The sequence below is a fragment of the Salmo salar genome, chromosome ssa15, assembly GCF_905237065.1.
Source record: "Salmo salar chromosome ssa15, Ssal_v3.1, whole genome shotgun sequence".
Classification (NCBI taxonomy): Eukaryota; Metazoa; Chordata; class Actinopteri; order Salmoniformes; family Salmonidae; genus Salmo; species Salmo salar.
In genome coordinates this window covers 56,846,240-56,865,890 of record NC_059456.1, presented here as the reverse complement: position 1 = coordinate 56,865,890, position 19,651 = coordinate 56,846,240, and the positions used below count along the sequence as shown (strand labels likewise).

The 19,651-nt window shown below is 44.3% G+C and overlaps 1 protein-coding gene and 1 long non-coding RNA gene across 5 annotated transcripts in view; both read right to left on the bottom strand.

The window, feature by feature from the left end:
* Window positions 1-7,885, bottom strand: part of LOC106571754 (utrophin) — a 190,756-nt gene extending 182,871 nt beyond the window's left edge. The window contains exon 1 of the mRNA XM_014145173.2: window positions 7,505-7,885. Coding sequence (XP_014000648.1) covers window positions 7,505-7,648 — 144 coding nt within the window. The 5' untranslated portion in view covers window positions 7,649-7,885. The remainder of the gene's footprint in view (window positions 1-7,504) is intronic.
* Window positions 7,886-14,032: 6,147 nt separating this feature from the next.
* On the bottom strand, window positions 14,033-19,311 carry LOC106571755 (uncharacterized). 4 transcript variants are annotated; one of them, XR_006759211.1, is made up of 9 exons: window positions 19,045-19,311; window positions 18,506-18,639; window positions 18,225-18,374; window positions 17,789-17,922; window positions 17,474-17,652; window positions 16,063-16,362; window positions 15,295-15,436; window positions 14,873-15,099; window positions 14,033-14,642 (listed from the first exon to the last, which is right to left on the bottom strand). It is a non-coding gene; the product is annotated as an uncharacterized lncRNA (long non-coding RNA). The 4 variants fall into 4 exon arrangements; XR_006759210.1 differs by having other exon boundaries at window positions 17,789-17,929; window positions 18,506-19,311; XR_006759209.1 differs by having other exon boundaries at window positions 18,506-19,311.
* Window positions 19,312-19,651: the final 340 nt, after the last annotated feature.

Sequence of the window (19,651 nt, the reverse complement as noted above, 5' to 3'; positions counted from 1 at the left end):
GTCAATGTGGTGGCTTAACATCTCACAGGAGATAATCAGAGGTGCAAATGTGTGCATTTGCTGTGAAACTAGGAGCACACAAAGAGAATAGCCATTCATGTGGGGAAAGCTGTACTGACAGCCAAGTGGATACTCAAACAAACAGACCCTGTGCTCGCTCTGATGACGTACAGAGCCACTCCGTCAACATCCACAGATTTCAGCCCGGCTGAGCTACTGATCATGAGAAGGATCAGGACAACGCTCCCTTCCTTGGAAGAGAATCTGAAACCAAACTGACTGACTGAAGGTCAGACAGACAGACGCTTCTGCAAAACTGAAGCAGGCGTTTTACTCCACAGGAATGGAGTCAGAAACCTTCCATCACTGAGCCCTGGGGACACAGTGCTCATTAAACTTGATGGACAAAAACACTGGATGACACCAGCTGTTGTTCAAGGCCCCAGCTCCACCCCACAGTCATACCAGGTGGAAACTGCCCAAGGGGGGCAGTTCAGAAGGAACAAATGACATCTACAGCTAGTGCCACAACGGCACCAGACCAAGGTCATTACAAATTCAAACTGTTGATAGAAAGTAGAGCTTGTAGTCTCCTGAGTAGTGAAGTGATGTAAGGCACTGCATCTCAGTGTTGCAGCGTCAATACAGCCTGGGGTTCGATCCCAGGCTATTTCACAAATGGCCGTGACCAAGAGTCCCATATGGCAGCGCACAATTGGCCCCCAGCTGTTTATGTGAGTGGACTGTTTCAGTATTTCGGCTGATATACACAGAGGAACTTAACATTTTCCACCTTCTTCACTACTGTCCCTTCGATGTGGATAGGCGGTGCTCCCTTTGCTGTTTACAAAAGTTTACGATCACCTCTTGTGTTTTGCTGACATTAAGTGAGAGGTTATGTTCCTGACACCACACTCCGAGCCCTCACTTCCCCTGTAGGCTGTCTCGTCGTTGTTGGTAATCAAGCCTACCACTGTAGTGTCATCTGAAAACTTGATGATTGAGTTGGAGGCATGCATGGCCACGCAGTCGTGGGTGAACAGGGAGTACAGGAGAGGGCAGAGAACGCACCCTTGTGGGGCCCAAGTGTCGAGGATCAGCTGACTGGAGATGTTGTTTCCTACCTTCACCACCTGGGGGCGGCCCGTCAGGAAGTCCAGGACCCAGTTGCACAGGGTGGGGTGAGACCCATGGTCTCAAGCTTAACCTCTCTAGGATAGATGGCACCAAATCGTCCCACCTACGTAACAGCCAGTGTAATCCCGTGGCGTGTTATTCAAAAACCTCAAAAATGCAAAAACTTCAATTTTTCAAACATATATATGACTATTTTACACCATTTTATAGACAAGACTCTCGTTAATCTAACCACACTGTCCGATTTCAAAAAGGCTTTACAACGAAAACTAAACATTAGATTATGTCAGCAGAGTACCCAGCCAGAAATAATCAGACACCCATTTTTCAAGCTAGTATATAATGTCACATAAACCCAAACCACAGCTAAATGCAGCACTAACCTTTGATGATCTTCATCAGATGACAACCCTAGGACATTATGTTATACAATAAATGCATGTTTTGTTCAATCAAGTTCATATTTATATAAAAAACCAGCTTTTTACATTAGCATGTGACGTTCAGAACTAGCATACCCCCCGCAAACTTCCGGGGAATTTACTAACAATTTACTGAATTACTCACGATAAACGTTCACAAAAAGCATAACAATTATTTTAAGAATTATAGATACAGAACTCCTCTATGCACTCGATATGTCCGATTTTAAAATAGCTTTTCGGTGAAAGCACATTTTGCAATATTCTCAGTAGATAGCCCGGCATCACAGGGCTAGCTATTTAGACACCCAGCAAGTTTAGCACTCAGAAAAGTCACATTTACTATAAGAAAAATTGTATTACCTTTGCTGTCTTCGTCAGAATGCACTCCCAGGACTTCTACTTCAATAACAAATGTTGGTTTGGTTCAAAATAATCCATAGTTATATCCAAACAGCGGCGTATTGTTCGTGCGTTCAAGACACTATCCGAAAGGGTAAATAAGGGTGACGAGCATGGTGCAATTCGTGACAAAAAAATTCTAAATATTCCATTACCGTACTTCGAAGCATGTCAACCGCTGTTTAAAATCAATTTTTATGCAATTTTTCTCATAAAAAAGCGATAATATTCCGACCGGGAATCTGCGTTTAGGTAAACAGACAAAAGAAAATAAAGCATTCGGTCGACTCGGGCACGCGCCTAAGCCCATAGTACTCTGTTCGGCCACTTGCCAAAAGCGATAATGTGTTTCAGCCAGAGCCTGCCTCGATATTGTTCAGCTTTTTCCCGGGCTCTGAGAGCCTATGGGAGCCGTAGGAAGTGTCACGTTAGAGCAAAGATCCTCAGTCTTCAATAAAAAGAGCCAAGATGAAACACCACTTGTCAGACAGGCCACTTCCAGCATGGAATCTTCTCAGGTTTTGGCCTGCCATTTGAGTTCTGTTATACTCACAGACACCATTCAAACAGTTTTAGAAACTTTAGGGTGTTTTCTATCCAAAGCCAATAATTATATGCATATTCTAGTTACTGGGCAGGAGTAGTAACCAGATTAAATCGGGTACGTTTTTTATCCGGCCGTGTCAATACTGCCCCCTAGCCCTAACAGGTTAATGATGAGTTTGGAGGGTACAAAGGTGTTGAATGCTGAGCTGTAGTCAATGAACAGCATTCTTACATAGGTATTCCTCTTGTCCAGATAGGATAGGGCAGTGTGCAGTGTGATGGCGTTTGCATCGTCTGTGGACCTTTTAGGGCGGAAAGCAAATTGGAGTGGGTCTAGGGTGACAGGTAGGGTAGAGGTGATATGATCCTTGACTAGTCTCTCAAAGCACTTCATGATGACAGAAGTGAGTGCTAGATGGCCATTCTGATAGTCATTTAGTTCAGTTACCTTAGCTTTCTTGGGAACAGGAACAAAGCTGGCCACCTTGAAGCATGTGGGGACAACAGTGGGGATAGGGGTTGATTGAATATGTCCGTAAACACACCAGCCAGCTGGTCTGCGCATGCTCTGAGGACACGGCTAGGGATGCCGTCTGGGCTGGCAGCCTGGCGTGGGTTAACACATTTAAATGTTTTACTCACGTCGGCCACAGAGAAGGAGAGCCCACAGTCTTTGGTAGTGGGCCGTGTCAGTGACACTGTATTGTCCTCAAAGCGCGCAAACTAGTTGTTTAATTTGTCTGGGAGCAAGACGTCGATGTCCGCGAAGGGGCTGATTTTCCTTTTGTAATCCATGATTGTCTGTAGACCCTGCCACATACATCTCGTGTTTGAGCCGTTGAATTTCGACTCCACTTTGTCTCTATACTGACGCTTTGCTTGTTTGATTGCCTTACAGAGGGAATAACTACGCTGTTTGTTTTCGGCCATGTTTCCAGTCGCCTTGCCATGATTAAATGCAGTGGTACGTGCTTTCAGTTTGCTCCAGAGTCCAATGGCGCTTTACATCACTCAAGCCGACACTTGGCATTGTGATCTTAGGCTTGTGTGCAGCTTCTCGGCCATTGAAACCCATTTCATGAAGCTCCCGACGAACATTTATTGTGCTGACGTTGTTTTCAGAGGCAGTTCGGAACTCGGTAGTGAGTGTTGCAACCGAGGACAGACAATTTTTCATGCTATGTGCTTCACCACTCGGCGCTCCCGTTCTGTGAGTTTGTATGGTCTACCACTTGGCGGCTGAGCTGTCGTTGTTCCTAGATGTTTCCACTTCAAAATAAGAGCACTTACAGTTGACCGGGGGAGCTCTAGCAGGGCAGAAATTTTACGAACTGATTGTTGTAAAGGTGGCATCCTATGATGGAGCTATGATGAAAGTCAATGAGCTCTTCAGTAATGCCATTCTACTGCTAATGTTTGTCTATGAAGAATGCATGACTGTGTGCTCGATTGTATACACCTGTCAGCAACGTGGGCGGCTGAAATAGCCGAATCCACTAATTTGAAGGCATGTCCACATACTTTGTATATATTGTGTATCGAGCATTGAAATTAATTTACAACACTTATTTTCATCTCACTCCATTGCAATGCATTCACTTAAGGTAATGGACACTTTATATTTTACACTTTTTTTATGCGTGACAGTTGAAATCAAATAGTTTTCAGTTATTATTTGAGCCATAAATCAATTATCAAATGCGGGAAGATCAAGTAATTTACCATTGATGTGGGTAATGGCAGAAATCAGTGCTTCATTTCAAGTTATTGTCCTTGGGCCTTTCTGAGTGTTGGTAAATTAATTCAAATCATTGGTACTTCTGAATTTGTTACCATATCATTTTCTCTCACAACTTATCACTATGTCACCTTGCATTGTGTAGCACGGCTGTGTGTGTGTTGCGTGCAAGTTAGTGTTGAGTGTAAGAATGTGTGTTTCAAGACAAACAGCCCGATCTGGCCACCTAGTACAGGGGGAGTGATGCGTGTCCACACTCCTGCGGTCCTGTGCCACTGATGTAACGCATACTAATGACCCAGGGCCCCGGTCCTGGTGGAGCACAAGGACAGAAAAGCAAAGGTGCTGCACTCTGTGCCCAGGGCTGACACCCTGAATGGGGTAAAACTGAGCGGGAGTGGGGTGGTGAATGGAGGGGTGGAGTAGGGACAGGGGCCAATGTGTTAGTCACAGGGCTAGGGGACTGAAGGGACAATATAACTGGATGGATTGCTGCTTTAGGCTATTTTAAAGATGGCATCTGCCAGTGTTTATGCGCACTCTCTCTCCCTGATACACACACACTTTCTCTCTCTCTCTCTGTCTTGCTATCTCGGTCTCTCCCTCGCTCTCTCACACCACACACAAACTCCCCAGAAAGTGTAATGAGAGTAAGAGGACACTCCTCCTGAGACCAGAGTGCCCTTCAGCATATTTGCAGACAGTGATTACACAGACAGAACAGAGCTGAGTACAATGCAAATAGCCATCGGGGCCTTCGACGCTCTCCAGCACAAATACACCAGACTCATCACACACACACACGCACGCACACACATTGCGGGTGATTTTATTTGGCCCCCCAACTTTTCTGATCCCGGTCAATTTGCAGTCTACAAATGATTTGTAATTATGTTCCAGCTCCCTGTCCATCCACTCAAGAAATCGGACCACGGCTGAATTTAGTTGATGATCCCTGGTATAGGGTTATGGCCAGCACTGTCAGCCCGGAGTCCAGGCACTTTCCTGAGACGGAGAGCCAGGTAACAGCGAGACAAGCCCAGAGAGAGCGAGCCGAAAGCACATTCATCATCAAGAAGCACTGTTACCGCCGGCCGGCCAGTGAGCGCACCCAGGGGAGTCCAGACGAGCCCAGAATGACTGATCCTCTCAGGGGGAGCCCAACGAGCACAGAATGACTGATGCGACCCAGGGGAGGGTAATTGAGTGTAGAATGATGGATTTCTCCCACTGGGTGCGGGACGGCAGGAGAACGGTCGGCTCCTCCCAAGGGAGGTTAAACGAGCGACGAATGACTGGTGCAACCCAAGGAAGGTGGTCAAGTGCAGAATGCATAGGTCTGTATTACGATAAATTAGGAAAGTGTGGAGTGAGTGGTATTAACAGGAGATGGTAGTAACAGAGTAGTGATCAGACGAAGCTGGCTGCTCACAGGGAGATTCAACCAACACAGATGTGGCCGCGCTGGTTAAATGAGCAAAGAGCAAGTGCCTACTTTGTTCTAGGGAATTAACCAGCGAGTGAAAGAGGGAAATATACTATTTTAAAAAACTCTCCCATTCTGTCTATCATGCACTTTCTCTGTTTCTGTAAATTTCTGTTTGCGCTCACTAATCTACATGTGAGTATGACATCCTGCCATTTAAAGCACTCGAAATTTCACATGCTATAAAACTTTATATTTTCCCATTCCTAAAATGCATACAATTTAGAACGCAATTATTGGTATTCAGACACGGCCCGGGTCTGATCGTGTGAATGTCATATAGAGAGAATCCATATCATAGCTTATAGAAAGATAAAAATGGAGCAAGACAGAATATATAGCAAGAGATGAAATGAGAGAGGGAAAATTAAAGACCGAGAGCGAGAGTGAGAGGTGGAGAGAGAAAGAGGGAGATTTGCCTTGGGAGAAACTATGAAATAAATTAAATCCAAGGCTAGCATGCGTGTTAAAGTGTGATTGCAGCTGTTTGCTAATGATAATTGGTTCCACTGTACACACACAGTTTTGTATTGCTATCCTTGTGGGGACCAAATCATTTATTCCCATTCAAAATCCTATTTTCCCTAACCCTTAACCCTTAACCTAACCATAACCCTAACCCTGTGCCTAACCTTAACCCCAAACCCTAACCATAAAACTATACCTAACCCTAACTGTAACACCTAACCCTAATTCTAACCCTAAGATAGCATTTCCCCTCGATGGGATTGTCAAAATGTCCCCACTTGTCCGAATTTTCCTTGTTTTACTATCCTATGTGAGAACTTCTGGTACCCACAAGGATAGTTAAACAAAAACACACACACAAACAGTTGTGTTTGTGGCTGGCCAGCTCTAATCCTCCTGAGCAGCTGGTCCATCTTTCACCGCTCGCTGCAGTGTCTCTGACTAGAGCGGTCACTTGCAACCTCGCAATATATCCTTCAGTGTAATAACAAGTAGGCTACAGTTTATTAAAAATACAAACTCATTGTACCTCTTGCTCACAGCTTGCATACCATAGTGCATGGTGGTTCAGGCATTCACAACCCACGTGCTCGCTCTCTCTCTCTCTCTCTCTCTCTCTCACACACACACACACACACACCTCACAACTTCTCTACCTTGTTAGTTTGTTTACTTCACCACAGTGGAGACAAGACTGTACACACAGGCATTAACACACACGCTCTCACACACGCACACACACAGCAGACACACACACAGCAGACACACACACAGCAGAGCCTGATTACTTGACGTGCAGCTGAGGCAGTAAATCAGTCCCGTATCCAGCCAGGAATATGCAGACACACACTGTGGAGGTGACAACCACAGGCGTCAACACTCTCCCAAACAGATAACAGGATGGAGAGAGTTGTGGACAAAAACATGAGTCACAATTTAAATATGCAAGCCCCAAAATAGTCAGAGATGTGAGGTGAGGTAATATAATCATATAACAATGTTATAAATTAATAACCAGCAAACCAACAAAAGTAGTAATTCACTCAGAAACTATGCCAGAAACATACAACTTTATCAAAAGCCATGAATAAAACTAGGCATTCTTGAGAGACAAAAAAAGTGTTACAAAAATGCCCCAAACCAACAAGATGACCAAACTAACCCACACAGTTAATCAACTCTATCACAATACCGAACCAAAACACTGAATGAACAGACGAAACAAATGAACGAATGACTGAAAACAGGAATGAAAGAGCATTGGACAGAACTCTTCCTCTCCCTGTCTTTCGTTCTGTGACTCACCTTGCAGAGTTTGTGATAACGTGGGGATGAGATGGCCATTCTCTGGAGCCTGTGTAGGAAGACCACCACTTTCTGAAGGGAGGTGCGGACCATGGCCATCATCTTACGAGTGCCACAGGTCTGCAGCCTGCTCAGAGTCTGCATGGCCCTCTAGCACTGCCCAGGCCCGCTCATATCCTATCCTCCTCCTCCCCCCAGAGATGCACCACAGCAGTCACAGAGTGACGTGAACACACACACTGTCTGAGACACACACTCCGATCGGCATGCCCCCGCAAAAGCATATATACTGGCACACATACAGTGCGTGGTCAATCACGGCACATGCGCACTCTTACAGCAAATTCTCTCGCTCTCTCACACACACACACACACACACACACACACACACACACACACACACACACACACACACACACACACACACACACACACACACACACACACACACACACACACACACACACACACACACAGAGAGTCAAACACAATCTCCCTCACACTCTCCCCTCATGCGCCCTCACACTCGTGCTCAGGCATTTAAGCAAGCTGAAACACTCTCATTCACACACACTCAAACCAGGGTGCAAAACGACTCCAAAAAGAGATGTCACTCTGTGGTTACCCCTTTAGAAGCCAGGGGTCAAAGAAGAAAAAGAAAAGCGAAAGAGAAAAATCTGCCGACATAGCAAACCAAGAGAAGAAGGATGAGCGAGGGAGGCAGAAGTTGCTCTGAAGGAGCCGATCACCGCTCACTGTAAAGCCAGAGACGGGAGTGGGATAAAGACTGTGGCGCTCCGCGGAAAGCCCTCCGAGCGAACAACACAGAGAGAGAGAGAGGGTGAGAGAGAGGGGGGATAAGGAGTGCTGGGTTAACAGAAGACAGAAGCTCCCTCAGCTGTAGGGAGGGAATGACACTACACCAGCCAGAGCGGACGGCTGACTGGGATGGAGGGAGAGAGTGAAAGAGAGGGAGAAGGAGAGTGTGAGTAAGAGAGAGAGAGAGAGACAGCAGGGGAGAGAGCGAGCACCAGTGAGATTAACAGCGTGCAGCCCGCACACAGCAGGAGCAGCAGTGTGTCTGTGGTGTCCCAGACGTAATGATATGCTCTGACACAGATACAGAGGGATGAGAGAGCAGTCTAATATGGGAACAGGGAAGGAGGGAGAGAATTAAAAACCGAGAGAGAGACACCTGAAAGAGAGAGAGAGAAGGGAAGAGAGGGAAGCAAAGTCAGAAGCAGATAAAAGGGTGAGTGCATGAAAGTACAGTTGGTGAGTGCATGAAAGAGGGAATATAAGGGGGAAAAAGTAAGGGATAGAGAATGAAAGAGAAACAAAGACATGTGGAAAGGAATTAATGCAGTAGTAGCATTTGTAATTTGCTGTGTTAATAGATTGAGAAACATTACTTTCTCCTGCACTCACGATCTGAACCCTTGTGTCTTCACCTAAGGACTCCCCCAGCACGACAGACAAAACACTCTGACACCAGGACTGCCTCATCTCAGCTTCCCATGACTTATAAATACAGAACACACACACAGAGATAAGCGGCACACACAAACGACCCACATACACATACATCATACACACAAAGAAACACTCATTCTCAGTTAAACATGTGAGAAAGTGAAATGATCATTGAGTGCTTTGTGAAGAGCTTTACATAGCCAGATCTGAAATTGGGGTGAGCCTGCCATACATTTATTCACTCATCCCACACAGTATTGATTCTTCTAAGGTAATTACAGAAGGGAATACCATTAGCTAGGCCAGTTATCCCACTGACAGCACTGTTTCCAATAAGACCGTTAGCATTAGCGTATATGAACCCCCTTGGGAACTAGCATCATGTTCACCTGCACTTACCGCAAATGTTTGGCTAGCGACTCCAATGTAGTGCAGAATGAAAGCTAATGTTTGAGCAGGGCAACATCTGTACTGTGTTTTCTGTACAGATATGCCTTGTTATATAGACTGGAACACACACACACACACACAGTGCCTTCGGGAAAGTATTCAGACCCCTTGAATTTTCCACATTTTGTTACGTTACAGCCTTATTCTAAAATAGATTAAAATATTATTTAAAATAATTCTCATCAATCTACACACATACCCCATAATGGGCCTGTTCAAAGTGTTTAAAAAAAGTTCAAAGTGTTTGTTAGGTGTTAAGCCTGTGTTAAAAAATGCTTAAAACGATTACAAGACAAAAAAAAGCTATGGTGATTGTGTTTAAGTATGTTTGGGAAATAAAGATAGACTTGGTTTTAACAAGGTAGTGGTAGTATTTAATTCAGTACAACAATTTGTATGTGGCTTAACACCCTGTCCCTGTGCCTCAACAAAACCCCACCACATTGAGTAGGTGTGTCCAAACTTTTGACTGGTACTGTATATAACACAATGAGCCAATGAAGCATTTGTGTACACATAGTACATATCAAGGTGAAAACATCTGAGCTACACATAGGCTAACTTCCTTCCCACAGTGTGCAATTTGCCCTCTCTGTCTAGCATTACTGCTACATCCCGGACTCTGGTGTGTGTGTATATATTATATATATATCTAAACTACCAGTAAAAAGTTTGGACACACCTACTCTTTCAAGGGTTTTTCTTTATTTTTACATTGAAGAATAATTGTGAAGACATCAAAACTGTGAAATAACACATATGGAATCATGTAGTAACCAAGAAAGTGTTAAACTTTCAGACTCAATAGCCTTGGTTTCTCAAATGATTGCCTCGCCTGGTTCACCAACTACTTCTCTGATAGAGTTCAATGTGTCAAATCGGAGGGCCTGTTGTCCGGGCCTCTGGTAGTCTCTATGGGGGTGGCACAGGGTTCAATTCTTGGGCCAACTCTTTTCTCTGTATACATCAATGATGTCGCTCTTGCTGCTGTTGAGTCTCTGATCCACCTCTACGCAGACGACACCATTCTGTATACTTCTGGCCCTTCTTTGGACACTGTGTTAACAACCCTCCAGACGAGCTTCAATGCCAAACAACTCTCCTTCCATAGCCTCCAACTGCTCTTAAATACAAGTAAAACTAAATGCATGCTCTTCAACCAATCGCTGCCCGCACCTGCCCGCCCGTTCAGCATCATTACTCTGGACGGTTCTTACTTAGAATATGTGGACAACTACAAATACCTAGTTGTCTGGTTAGACTGTAAGCTCTCCTTCCAGACTCACGTCAAACATCTCCAATCTAAAGTTAAATCTAGAATTGGCTTCCTATTTCGCAACAAAGCATCCTTCACTCATGCTGCCAAACATACCCTCGTAAAACTGACCATCCTACCGATCCTCGACTTCGGCGATGTCATTTACAAAATAGCCTCCAATACTCTACTCAATAAACTGGATGCAGTCTATCACAGTGCCATCCATTCTGTCACCAAAGCCCCATATACTACCCACCACTGCGACCTGTACGCTCTCGTTGGCTGGCCCTCGCTTCATACTCGTCGTCAAACCCACTGGCTCCAGGTCATATACCAGACCCTGCTAGGTAAAGTCCCCCCTTATCTCAGCTCACTGGTCACCATAGCAGCACCCACCTGTAGCACACGCTCCAGCAGATATATCTCTCTGGTCACCCCCAAAGCTAATTCCTCCTTTGGCCGTCTCTCCTTCCAGTTCTCCGCTGCCAATGACTGGAACGAACTACAAAAATCTCTGAAACTGGAAACACTTATCTCCCTCACTAGCTTTAAGCACTAGCTGTCAGAGCAGCTCACAGATCACTGCACCTATACATAGCCCATCTATAATTTAGCCCAAACAACTACCTTTTCCCCCACTGTATTTATTTATTTATTTATTTGCTCCTTTGCACCCCATTATTTCTATTTCTACTTTGCACTTTCTTCCACTACAAATCTACCATTCCAGTGTTTTACTTGCTATATTGTATTTACTTTGCCACCATGGCCTTTTTTGCCTTTACCTCCCTTATCTCACCTCATTTGCTCACATTGTATGTAGACTTATTTTTCTACTGTATTATTGACTGTAAGTTTGTTTTACTCCATGTGTAACTCTGTGTTGTTGTATGTGTCGAACTGCTTTCCTTTATCTTGGCCAGGTCGCAATTGTAAATGAGAACTTGTTCTCAACTTGCCTACCTGGTTAAATAAAGGTGAAATAAATCAAATAAAATAAAAACAAATCAAAATATATTTAATATTTGAGATTCTTCAAAGTATCCACCTTTTGCCTTGATGACAGGTTCATGAGGTAGTCATCTGGAATGCAAACTGTGCCTTGTTAAAAGTTAATTTGTGGAATTTCTTTCCTTCTTAATGCATTTGAACCAATCAGTTGTGTTCTGACAAGGTAGGGGTAGTATACAGAGGATAGCCCTATTTGGTAAAAATACCAAGTCCATATTACGGCAAGAACAGCTCAAATAAGCAAAGAGAAATGACAATTCATCATTACAATAAGACATGAAGGTCAGTCGCCAAAACCATCAAGTTACCAGCCTCAGAAATTGCAGCCCAAACAAATGCTTCAGAGTTCAAGTAATAGACACATCTCAACATCAACTGTTCAGAGCAGATGGTCGAATTGCTGCAAAGAAACCACTACTAAAGGACACCAATAATAAGAAGAGACTTACTTAGGCCAAGAAACACGAGCAATGGACATTAGACCGGTGGAAATATGTCATTTGGTCTGATGAGTCCAAATTTTAGATTTTTTGTTCCAACCGCCGTGTCTTTGTGAGACACAGAGTAGGTGAACGGATGATCTCCGAAATGTGTGGTTCCCACCTTGAAGCATGGAGGAGGTGTGATGGTGTGGGGGTGCTTTGCTGGTGACACTGTCTGATTTATTTAGAATTCAAGGCACACTTAACCAGCATGGCTACCACAGCCTTCTGCAGCGATACGCCATCCCAACTGGTTTGCGCTTAGTGGAACCATCAAGGAGGAGAGTGATGGAGTGCAGCATCAGATGACCTGGCCTCCACAATCACCCGACCTCAACCCAGTTGAGATGGTTTGGGATGAGTTGGACCGCAGAGTGAAGGAAAAGCTGCAAATAAGCGCTCAGCATATATGGGAACCCCTTCAAGACTGTTGGAAAAGCATTCCAGGTAAAGTTGGTTGAGAGTATGCCAAGAGTGTGCAAAGCTGTCATCAAGGCAAAGGGTGGCTACTTTGAAGAATCTCAAATATTAAATATATTTTGATTTGTTTAACACTTCTTTGATTACTACATGATTCCATATGTGTTATTTCATAATGTTGTCTTCACTATTATTCTACAATTTAGAAAAAACACTTGAATGAGTACGTGTGTCCAAACTTTTTACTGGTACTGTATGTGTATGTGTATGTTGCCCTCTGCCCTCTCTCTGTGTGCTGTGCTGTGCGTGTCTCTGTGCTCCTGTGTGACAGTGACTAATAGCAAACAGGCTGCATGCTGGCTTCACATGAAGTCACTGCAGCAGAACATGGAGTGAAACAGGCTAGCACAGAAAGATAACCACACAAAGATAACCATCTACTTCTTTCACCTCAAACAATCTCTTACTGCAAGACAATTTATGTGATAAGGTTCCCCAAAAAATGTTATACAATTTTTTCTCTTGCAATAATAAGGTGCTTCATCTTTCTATGGCTCCTCTCTAAGACCAAACTTCTAAGGAGCAATTATTATCCTAAGAAAGAATGTGACTTGTAGTTATATTGAACCTCTCCATAAGAGACACAGGTAAAGTGACCGACTTGACATTGATTGGTGACAGACGAGTCACTCTGAATGAAGGACCCTTTCGACCCATCTCACTGACCACCTTCAGTCTGTCCTGCTCCCTCCTCTCATTCCAATGTCCCTCTCTTTCCTCATTCCCCTTTCTCGTTCATTCTACTTCATTAATCCAGTTTCCCTTTAGCACTGAGCGCAGTCCATCAATCTTAAATTGAGACACAGAGCCAGAGAGAGAAATAAGCGAGAAGGAGGCAGTGGTGGAAATAGTATCCAATTGTCACACTTGAGTAAAAGTAGGAATAACTCAAGCAAAAGTGAAAGTCACCCAATAAAATATTACTTAAGTAAAAGTCTAAAAGTATTTGGTTTTAAATATACTTAAGTATCAAAAGTAAATCTAATTGCAAAAATGTACTTAAGTATCAGAAGTAAAAGTATAAATCATTTCAAATTCCTTATATTAGATCCCAGGCTATGTCGCAGCCGGCCGCCCCATGAGGCGGCGCACAATTGGGGAAAGGGGGATACCTAGTCAATTGTACAACTGAATGCATTCAACTGAAATGTGTTTTACACATTTAACCCAACCCCTCTGAATCAGAGATGTGCGGAGGGCTGCCTTAATTGACATCCACGTCTTCGGCGCCCAGGGAACAGTGGGTTAACTGCTTTGCTCAGGGGCAGAATGATAGATTTTTACTTTGTCAGCTCGGGGATTCGAATCAGCAAACTTTCGGTTACTGGCCCAATGCTCTAACCACTAGGCTACCTGGCTCAGCATCATCCGGATTAGGGGAGGGTTTGGCCGGCCGGGATGTCCTTGTCCCATCGCGCTCTAGCGACTCCTTGCGGTGCGCTGGGCGCATGCACTCCGACCTCGGTCGTCATCAACTTCAGACATCATTCAGAAACAAAGCATTTGTGTTTAGTGAGTCTGCCAGATCAGAGGCAGTAGAGATGACCTGGGATGTTCTCTTGATAAGTGTGTGAATCGGACCATTTCTGTCCTGCATAGCATTCAAAATGTAACGAGTACTTTTGGGTGTCATGGAAAATGTATGGAGTAAGGAGTACATCATTATCTTTTGGAATTTAGTGAAGTAAAAGTAAAAGTTATCCAAAATATAAATAGTAAAGTACAGATACCCCAAAAAACAACTTAAGTAGTACTTTAAAGCATTTACTTCACACCACTGGAAGGAGGAGAAGGGGGAGAGAGGATAAGAAGGGGTAGAGGGTAGAATGGAGAAAAAAATCAATTTCCAGAAACGTCAATTTGAAATGACAATGACGTGGGCGTCCTATTGGTGTAAACAGAGATGGAGAAAAGAGCCCACGTAGAAGACCATGTATGACCAGGCTGTTTTTAGAGCATCAATGCTCCTTCAAGTGAGACTAACCTAGAAAAACACAATGAAAAAGCACAACTCAATGGTAGCTGAATGAAATCACATTTCTGTAGGAGTCTATAGTATTTCATCTGTGAACAGATGAAACCTCTGTGTTTCAGCCCCTCATCTAAACCATATACCGCTACATCCCAGTTCCCTTTATTTTCCCTCACCGTACAACTTAGAAAACACACACACACACACACACACACACACACACACACAACCCCACAACACACCTACAAACAATCAGCAGATCAAAGGGCCGTGGCCTAACTCCAGTTGCCCTCTCAGCTTCTTGACGTGGGCAGAGTCCTGGGATAGCTCCTCCCTCTGGGAGACGTCAGCCAGGACGTTGACGGTAGTCTCTGCCTCCTGCAGCCACTTAAGAAAGGCCTCCAGCTCGCTGAGGGACATCTGCAGAGCATTCAGGCCACTGTCCAGCTTGGCCTGGTGGTCACTAGCCCTGTCAAACAATCAACATCAATATGACAATCAATGATCGATGTAATGACAAATGATCAAGCATTGGTTTGGTTGGAGGTCCATTGTTGAATGAAATAGCTGAGTCAAGAATTCAAGTAGTTCAGGACATTATAAAAGTTGAGACTTGACAAGTGTGTGTGTATACGTGTGTGTGTGTCTGTATGTGTGCGTCCACCTCTTGTTGATGCAGTTCCAGGCTATGTTGTTTTTCTCTGTGATATCTTTGATCCTCCTTGTGTCGTCAGCGGAATACTCTCGCAGGAGCTGATTGGACAGCTCGTTAAAGGTTGCCACGGTACCCTGACCTCTTCCAAGGTCTTGCAAGAACACGTGGAGAAAAAACAAACAACAAATAATGACAACAACCTAATCCTCACAGACTAAACTATTTCACTTATTTCATATCCTTGTCACTTCCCTTTTAATCACAGTAATTATCATGGTTCCCTCAGGATCTCACTTTGTTTTAACTTAAGGTATGCTAACCTATTTAATTAAATGATAAATAATGATCAGAACAGCTGTTCTATGGCATTGTAACTACAGTACAGTACAACAGTGAATTAGACACAGATGCCCTCTAGTGTTTGACATTGGCATTGCATTGGGCCACATATGAAAAGAAAGTACACGACAATCCCCATAGGAGACCGCTCATATGCTTACCATTATTTACCTGCAAGGCATGTTTGATCAGCGTTCATCAACACTGTCAGTAATAATCGTGACTAACCAACAGTGAGACCTCTCATCTGCATATACTCCTTGTCATAATCAGCACGATACACTGGAATACTAAAATGCATGATGAATGGTACACGTGTGTTATCTATTGGGCTAAGATGCAAACACACAAAAACATACTTGCCACACGCTGCTTCAAGTTACTGATTACAGTTCCCAATCCTATCCTTAACCATGAACATAATTACAAATATCTTACCCTTTATCATTGATTAGAAGCCATTCCACCCATCTGGCTAATGGGGCCGAGTATCAGTAGTCCAAAGGTCAAAGGGGAAGGGTCGCTGTATCTCTCATCTTGTTGTCACTGAGCTGTATGGTCAGGGGTTCCCTGGAGAGGTGAAGGTTGTGCAGGTGCCCATGTTCTGACCATTCAGAGCATTCAGTTCCTGTCTCTGCTTCTCCCACTGATCGCTGTGGCCAATCATGTTATCCAGCTGCTGGAGTCACGCCTCCACACCTTGCTGAGTGTTGTCCCATTGGCTATACACTTTCTCCACTGCAGAGAGAGAAAGGAAAAAAGTAGGTGTGGATGACCTTGGGCTAAGGCTAAACTGCACTTGGACAATAATATTTCTACAGAAACTATATATGTGATTTTGTGTATCCGAATGCATTTCTCTTAAAGTATATTCATGCTTTTACATTTTAGTCATTTAGCAGACGCTCTTATCCAGAGCAACTTACAGTAGTGAATGCATACATTTCATAGATTTTTTTCCCCGTACTTGTCCCCCATGGGAATTGAACCCACAGCGCTGGCGTTACAAACACCATGCTGTACCAACTGAGCCACACGGGACCTTTTCTCTCTAGGTATGATACAGTACATTATGTTCATGCTTTACTGGCTCTGTGAGCATACATATGTATCTCAGTGACGGAGGTATTCAAGTTGGAGGTCTTGTTCTTGATGTTCTGGGCCAGAGTGAAGATGTTCTCCAGCTGTGGGTGACGCAGCTCCAGGTCACTCTTCGTCACCTGAGCAGAATACCCAACCAATCCATCAGTCAATTGGATTTATAAAATCCCTTTTACATGAACACATTACAGTAATCACAAACACAGCTGCATTTACTATTACTAACATGTTTCACAGGCACAGTATATGATACACATGTACACCTTCACACACAGAGACCTAACGGTCACGATAAGTTACATGCCACAGGTACAGTATATGATACACATGTATACCTTCAGACACAGTGACCTAACAGTCACGATAAGTTACTTGCCACAGCTACAGTACAGGTGTTCCCTGTAGCGCAGTTGGTAGAGCATGGTGTTTGCAACGCATGGTGTTTGCAACGCCAGGGTTGTGGGTTCGATTCCCATGGGGGGCCAGTACGGGAAAAAGAAAATGTATAAAATGTAAGTCGCTCTGGATAAGAGCGTCTGCTAAATGACTAAAATGTACATGATACACATGTATACCTTCACACACAGAGACCTAATGTCATGATAAGTTACATGCCACACTTACATGCCACACAAATGATGGCTGACTAAAGCCATCACCCAGTACACTCCACCAGTCCCCATTCATTCCCTTACACAAGTACATGCAAGTGCCCCATGGTAGTGCGTATCTCGTCTGTGTCCCCTACCGTAACGATGTTGGACTTAAGCATCTGGGTGATGCGCAGCAGCCAGTCAACCAGCTCTGTGGCTGTCTTGTTCGGGTCTGTGGGGGCCACCAGCTCTGGACTGCGGGTGGTGGTCACTCATCAGACTGGCCATCTGTACTTCTGATGGGCCCATCGAAACTGAGTGTCTTAATTTTAAACTGAGAGAGAGTTATGGTTGAAAATAGACTACAATGAAAAAAAAATATGTAAAGGTCTGCCAAAGCATTCTTCAGTTTAGCGTAGTTAGCCATAGCGCTGTGTCTGTGTGTGTGTGTGTGTGTGCGCACGCATTACCTGGCTCTCTGCAGGGCTGACCCCTCTCCCACTGAGGTCTGGTGTGTGACCTGGACGCAGTCGGTCATTCTGTTAATCTTGTCCTGGAACTGACCATGACTCTGGAGGTTCCCCTCCGCCTCCACCGACTTTATCTAACAACTCATGAGTCACCTGCAGGACATATTGAGAGGAGAGTGAGAGAGGGACAGAAAGAGAGAGGGGGAAGGGTTAGGGAGAGTGAGAGGGGGGAGGGAGATAGAGATAGAGAGAGAGAGAGAGAGAGAGAGAGAAAGAGAAAGAGAGAGAGAGGACAAGGAATGGAGAGATGAAGAAGGGAGATAGTTAATCTCCACTGTTACTCTTTTAGTGTTACCCTTCCTTTTTTCCAGTTTAAGTATAGGCTACTGAGTTGCATTATGTTCATTAGGAAACAGGTTCAATAGGTTATTCTCACCTTGTTCCAGTTGAGATTGATGGTCCTGAGTTTGCTCATGTGCTTGTCTCTCTCCTGATGACTCACGCTCTGATTGGCTAGAATCTGGGGGCCGTTCTTGTTCAGCCAACCAAGACACTCATTCTGGATGTCCATCTCTTCAGCCAGAGTCTAGAGAGAAAGGTGACAAAGGGGTGAAGAGGGTTGAAAAATGTGAGGGATGGATGAGGGGAGAATTATGGGGTAAATTAAGGGGTGAGGTGAGGGTTAGGGGGGAAACATGTCCTGACTCTAAGCCTTACCTTAAGTTCTTTGAGGTTGCTGTTGGTGGCAGTGACGGGCAGAGAGCTCACAGCACATTCAGCCTGCTCCAGCCACAGAGCCAGGTCTCCACTACCTCACCAGCTCTAATAGGGCAGGGTCACTTCCAGTCAGCCTAAGGACAAACACACACATACACAGATAAACAGGCGCAAGCCGCACAAACACATAGACACACACACACACACATTAAGATCTCAATTTCCCTACAGCTGCCGTGTGTAGGCCAAATCCTAACATTTACATTACATTTGTATGCTGATCTGTCATGCTGATATCATTACCGCTTAGGACATTGATGCAGCAAATATTCATACATTTCGATACATATCTGCACGAGTTTATCCTGCTCATTTAAACATAATCCAATTTCTAAACATTCTTTTTTCCACTGTAAACTATTTTTGGGGCCCAAAATGCCCTTCTTATCACTCCTAACAAGCTGTCCTATTTCTATGGCGACTATGCTTAGTTTCCATGGTGTTCATCTCCATGGTTACCCATGCTGTCTGTCCAGCACCTTTCTGTGCACGGCTCTACAGCGCTGCCCCAGGGCCTCCAGCTTGTTCTCTTGCAGGGGCCCGTCAGGGGCTGACAGCTGCACGATGATCCTCTCAACTGTCTGAGTCAACGCGGCCAGGACAGGCTGGTGACTGGCTAGGCCCTCCTCCAGCTACAAAGAGAGAGAGGGGCTAACAGATCAATATAAAACTAGAAATCAAAGTTGTATTAATCAACAGAATGAGTCAATTGGGGGCGGCAGGTAGCCTAGTGGTTAAAACGTTGGGCCAGTAACCAAAAGGTTGCTAGATTGAATCCCCGAGCTCACAAGGTCAACATCTGAAAAAGGCAGTTAACTCACTGTTCTTAGGCCATCATTGTAAATAAGAATTTGTTCTTAACTGACTTGCCTAGTCAAATAAAGGTAAAATAAATCAATTGGAATTGAGCTGCTATGAATAACGGATTGCAACTATAGGTATTGGATAGATTGTACTCTATGGTAACTAGTGCTGGCTGCTCCACATCCTAATGATGATGTGAGTGGTGTAAACATAAAGATACTATATAATACTAATAGTATTGTTCTATTTAATTCTGTGGGTGTCAATGCCTGGCTTTCAAAC